The following is a 6,000-nucleotide window of genomic DNA, read 5'->3' on the forward strand; positions in this document are numbered from 1 at the left end:
GGGGTGGGCAGGGCTGGGAATATGAGTCAGAAAACTGTACTTGAACAATAATTAATTTTTTTTAAAAAAAACTGCTGTGAATAAGGAGCTAGGTCCTGTCACAGAGTTCAGGTGTGCTACACGTGCCAGGAATCCCATCCCCGCGGAACAGTTCAGACCTAGCCGTGTGTTAATACCTCAGGCTGGGGGAACACTGAAAACCCCAGTGCATCATCATTGGTTTTGTAAGTCAGCTCAGCTGGAAAAATAATCATTGACAGATAAAATGCTAGTGTTTCTCTTCACACCGTGGCTTCTTAGCAAGTGGGTGGTCGCCATACCCAGATGCCCCTCCAAGCCAAGTAGCTTCCTGTGCCCTGTCCTTGCACATATTCTGGAATAGTGTTTACTGACACACCAGCCTTCCCAACTCGAGGCTTCCTGCAGTGGCCACCGACAGGCTGATGGCAGCCTGGCTAAAGCAACTGCTAATAGGACAGATGGAGGAGTCCTCAGTGCATTGCCAGCCTTGCGTGGGCTTCTCATCTTCCACATCTCGTCTGCTCCTCTCTCTGTGACACCCTGAAAGGGTCCTGATCCAGGTCTGCTTGGCCTGGGTAGTGGCCAGATGGTGGAAGTATTGGCTTTGGTGGCCTTTCCCTGTCAGTAGCTCTGGCTTCACCGCACTGGGGACCCAGGCCCTGGCCCAGTTCTGATGTGAACTGAGGCTCAAGCAGAGCCAGCTGGGTCCTGGGACCTGATCTTGCCTGTCTTGTCTCAGCATCAGCTTCAGAGAGCTGTGGACACTCCAGACCAGGACATGGACAGCAGAGCTGTGTGTCTGAACACTGTTTCTTTGCAGTCTTCCTTCCATACCTTCTCCAAGGGGGCCCTGCCCTACCAAGGGCTCTATTTCATTAAAGGTGCCCTATCCCTCCATCTCCTTTCATTTGCTCCCCAACTTCTCCCACAGAGTGCTCCCAGCCTACTGCTTCCTGTGGCTCCTCAAAGAGGCCCCATGCTTCACTTTCTGCCAGTCTTGAGCTTTTGAGGATTTCCTCAAACTCATTCACCAGAACTCTCACGCCTTCTACCCCGCGTTCTGCTCCTCTATTTGCTCTGCTCTGCCGCTCTGCTCAGGATGGTGCAAGAGCAGCCTGGACTCCTTCTGTCCTGCTCTGACTTCATGTTTCTCTCTCCCTCTCCTCTGTCCTTGGTTGCTGGACCACAAAAATAACAACCAAAAGTTAGCTAGAATCTGAAATAGGGAGTTCATTTCTGTAGTGGCTGAACACAAAATGAATTTAACCCCTTTACTGACGTGCCTCAGCCAAGCTCTATCAGGATGTGAGTTTCTGACCTCAGGTGCCTGGAGGCAAACTCTTCTATGACTAGAGACCTCAAACAGAACAGGGTCACAATGAATTGGTTTGTAGAGAAGACACATGGTTAGACTGTTACCATCACATTCGTCTGTGACAGCCACACCACCCTGTCTCCCTGTTCCTGGGCTGGAGGAGTCCCTGGGATCACTGGGCAGTGGAGCAGGAGGCAGCCTTCCCTCCTCAGGTTCTAGGCAGTAGGTGAACTCTTCCATGTCCCCTCCGGGGAGCCTTACAGTGTTTCATCCACAAAGAACAGATGTTGCATCTGTGGAGAGTCATCCACAGCATTTGTGATTTCTGAGTAAAAACCAGGTGATGATAATAGATACATCAAGAGCCACAGTGAACCCCACCTGCACTGCAGCCTGCGCCCCACCCTCCAGCAGAGTCCAGGGATGGAGGTGGCTGACACTGTAGCGGTGTGCCCCCTGCTTCCTGCACTGTGCTCACCCAGCGCATGTGCTGCCAGAGGGTCTGCCTTGACTGAGGATTGTCCGAGTGGGCTTCTGGGGCTGTGGCGTGGTCCCTGGTGAACCAGGCTGCTCACCCTACCAAAAGGGCCCCATGTGGAAACAGAGAAAAAGCTGTCCCTTGGCTGCTTTTGCTACTTATACATTTGCTTAAGAATTCAATATAAACTGATACCCACAGACTACTCTAAAAAAATGGACAATTTAATGCTGCTTGTGTCTAAAAAAAAAATCACAATGAATTCTTCATGCAGCTAAATTGTGAGGTTCTCGCCCTTCCCTTCAGTTCTCTGCTGAACTGAAATTCTTAGGAAAATATTGATGGGCACCAACAACTCAGAATCCCTTAAGGCTTTATTTAGCAGAACAAACAGTCCCTGTGTTTCCTGCTTTCCTTGAGAATAGGGTATTAAAACTTTAGATGCCTTTAAAAAACAAGTATGCCAGGTTGCTGGCCCAAGAATGCCATTTATAAAGCTGTTTATGTGAAAACAGGTGGCATGTTCCTTTCAGCATTTTCCAGTTCTCATAATAGTGTGAGCCTTTTGCAGAAAGTCGAGCCCCAGTCCATTTGCCTTTGCCCCCCAGTAAGAAATCCCAAATCTCATGACTGGCATTCCCGGAAATGAGGTCTTTGCTTGTAGCCATTCTGTCAGGAGAGGGGGGTCCTTAGGAATTACCTCTGCTCAATGGATGGCCAGCCTCTGAGAACAGACTTTCTTGCCAGTCACCCTGAAAACACAACAAGAGCCCCTTGGGGGCAATAGGAATGCAGCTGCTTTTCTGGGACAGGATGGTTACAGTTGGTGCTGGACAAAGAAACGTCCTGCCTGGGAGGTGTTTTAATTTGGCTTCTCTCTGTCGTTGCAGATGGCTCAGACTGATGAGATGACCCAGGAGATTATAAACTTTCTTGACCAGACCTTGTACAGATGGGATCATCTTTGCCTGGAAGCCCCAGCATCAAGAAAACTGGCCAGAGAGCTCCTTCCGGAGCTGCTCGCACGAGTCAAGCACAGGCCTGCTGGCCCTGTAGCTGCCACACAGCCTGGGCTCACTGGGGCCACAGGCTGAAATGATGGGCCTGCTCTTTGTGGAATGGGTGCCCTCTATGAGTAGTGACAATAAGCCATAAATATCTTGGCAAGTTCTGGTAGTACCTATTTTACAAAGTGAGAAGACAGGTACTTTATTAGCCCACGCTCAGTCAGACTTACTCACTACTGACTGGATTTTATGCCCTCGGCCTTCTACCTGCACAGCGTGGGTGTCAGTTAGAGGATCATTGGAGAAAAGGCTTGGATGGGAGAACAGATTTTTATTTTTTTTCCCTTTCTGAACCAAGATGCATGAACATTGTTTGAACGTTTCAAAGTCTTTGGACCAAGAAATTGGTCATGAGCCACTGGTCAGTTTAGAAAGTAACTTAGTCCTTTTCTGCAGATCCGTGTTTTAGATGTCAGGTCATTGGTATTGGTGTTTCTTTGAATCCAAAGGGATTTAAGATCAAGCCACACTTTCTTGCTTCCCGAAGAAATTGTTCAGCAAGGAAAGTTTCCCTTGGGCAGCCCCTGAGCAAGACAGAAGAAGGAAGCAAGTAGAAGTACAGGGACCAGTGGTCAGTGTGGGCATGGGTACCAGCCCGGCCGTGGGTGGAGCCAGCACTGGCTGGGACTGGAGCCGGGGCTGGGGCTACCTCTCTGCTTCCATTGACTAAACATTGAAGGCTACTGCAGGAGCACACACTGCCTCAGAGCTGGTGGCTGACAGGGATCTAGGCCACATTCTAGAAACATCAGAAAAGATTGTGTCAGTCCTTTTGTTAAGTGAAACGGAAGTGCACCTTCCTAATAAATAATCAGGAACCCCAAGGTGAATATTTATTTTGCATCGGTCGAAGCTACTTTTTCCTTCTCAGGCTATGCTCAACTTGTATCAATGGTTTTCTCATTGTCACATGAGGCAAGACTTTCATGCGCACTTGCATTCATGTGTTTGTGATCTCTGAGCCTTCCTCAGTCTTGGCTCCTGCTTGAGGTACAAGTCAAGTTTTGTTGGATTAGACAGAGGCTGATGCTTGTTTCGGTAGATGGATCCACCTGAAGAGCTGGAAAATTCCAGTGACTTTTGACCTGAGCCTTCCTTTTGAGAAGTGCTACAATATGAAAGGTGTGCTGTTAAAATACTCTTCTCACAACCGCCGTCATCCTCATCACTTCCACATGCTGCGATCAGCCTCTGTGGACGGGAGAAGGGGGCCCAGTGTGGTGGGAGTGAGTAAGCCCCAAAGCACGCACCCACCAGGAGCGGGCCTCCCTTTGGGGTGTGCTTGCACGTGGACATCCATTCACACTGTATTCCTGGCAAACAAACAAACCAAGATGAATATCTGCCTCAGATTTTGAAGATGCATTTCTGGAAGATTCTTTTCTGTCTTGACTATACCTCAGCCCTGTCTTAGTATCTCTCAATTTCTTTACAAAGCCTGAGTTCTCCCAAGCCTTGGACGTTTGAGTTGGCAACTGAGTAGACTGAGCTGGCAAAGCCAAAGCTTCTCCCAGGGAGATCCCAGCAGACCTGCAGCTGTTGTTCAAGTGAAGAACCCCCAGGAAGACTTTAATTGAGGACATAATAGGCACTGATTTGTTTACTGATTTCATTTGCTCCCTTTGCCCTCTCCCACCTTGATAAAGGTGCTGATTTAGCAGCAGGGGCCTGTTAAAGCAAATGAAGCACCTCACACACATACTTACTTTTTCCCAGGACCCTGAGTTAAACGTCACCACTTGGTGTAAACAAGTGTTCTGGACTCTGTCCTTCCCCATCTCTGAAGACAGAGCTTGTCCCACAAGCACAGCCCACACCGTCTTGGTCACTGCTGGTTCCCAGACTGATGGCCCTTGCGCTCCAGCCTGTGGTCTTGACCTGGCTCCATTTGGTGGCATGTGCTTCACCATGGTTGCTCACGACCTCCTGGGCAGCCCTGATTTTCCGAGGCCAGACCGCGTACTGGGCTTTCTGAAAGGTCACTTTGCTTCCTGACATGGGCCAGGGGTGCCTCTTACCACATGCAGAAGGTGTCTAGGAGTGCAGATGGCAAGTGGACATGCCTCGTTTCTGGAGAAGCCCCTTGCCTGGAGGTTCCAGGGACTGGCTCTGTTTTATTGGCCCCATTTCTCCCTGGAGGAGCAAGGGTGTTGGGACAAGATGGGGAAGCGTCGAGGGGACGGGAGAAAGCCACATTTTCTGTTGAACGGAGGAGTCAAGAACAGGGACTTGCCAGGAGAAGCTGCACAGTCCCTTCTCCACAGGGACTTGTGGAGGAGCTGCAGCCTCAGCAGTGGGTGAGGAGGGGGTGTGTGGAAAATCAGACCTGAGCCTGTCCCATTTCCCAAGGGGTCAGGCACGCTCCACGATGTATGCAGAGCAAGAGGAGTGTGAGGTATGTTCATTCTTATTTGACAAGGAATCCAAATCGATTTTGTTTTCCAAGGAAGAAGGAAAATATGCACATTAACTGTGCTGCTCTCCCTGTTTTTCTATTTCCCTCTTTCAACCTATTAGCACCCTCCCCCATCGCTGGAAGTGCTGCTGATAAACAGTCCACTTCCTCTTGTCTGACACTGGGTTCAACATGGATTCCGTGCACTCTGTCAAAACAGTTCTATGTTACTGAATACACCACGCTGTTTCCCTCTTAAATAACAAAAATTAAGGCAAAAATAATGTGTCTTAAAGTCTTCTATACTCAAGCTCCATGATATGTTTGTGCCATGGATCCAGTTGTCACTCTCTCACTGTACTTGCTGTTTGGGGCAGGAAGCTTCTATCCGACACTTTTCTGGAGAGAGGAGGTCTCATAACCACTGTAGGAAACCTTGCCAGCCTCTGGTGTTTTCTCATAACATGATGGACCCATTGTGACACCCAGGACTTGGTGGCAGGCAACAGAGACAGGCACAGTGTGGAAAAGAAAAGGGAATTGATCAGCCCTGGCTGGTGTAGCTCAGTGGATTGAGTGCGGGCCTGCGAACCAGAGGATCGTGGTTCGATTCCCAGTCAGGGCACATGCCTGGGTTGCAGGCCAGTTCCCAGCGGGGGACACACGAGAGGAAACCATACAGTGGTATTTCCCTCTCTCCTTCCCTTCCCCTCTAAAGATAAGA

At 49.5% G+C, this 6,000-nt stretch overlaps 1 protein-coding gene across 2 annotated transcripts in view; it reads left to right on the top strand.

The window, feature by feature from the left end:
• Positions 1-4,656, top strand: part of FANCC (FA complementation group C) — a 196,985-nt gene extending 192,329 nt beyond the window's left edge. For both annotated transcript variants that reach the window (XM_037056212.1, XM_037056213.1), the window contains one exon: positions 2,705-4,656. In XM_037056212.1, coding sequence (XP_036912107.1) covers positions 2,705-2,908 — 204 coding nt within the window. In that variant the 3' untranslated portion in view covers positions 2,909-4,656. The remainder of the gene's footprint in view (positions 1-2,704) is intronic.
• The last annotated feature ends 1,344 nt before the right edge of the window (positions 4,657-6,000 follow it).

The sequence above is a fragment of the Sturnira hondurensis genome, unplaced genomic scaffold (assembly GCF_014824575.4).
Source record: "Sturnira hondurensis isolate 20B ecotype Veracruz unplaced genomic scaffold, ASM1482457v3 Scaffold0008860, whole genome shotgun sequence".
Classification (NCBI taxonomy): domain Eukaryota; kingdom Metazoa; phylum Chordata; class Mammalia; order Chiroptera; family Phyllostomidae; genus Sturnira; species Sturnira hondurensis.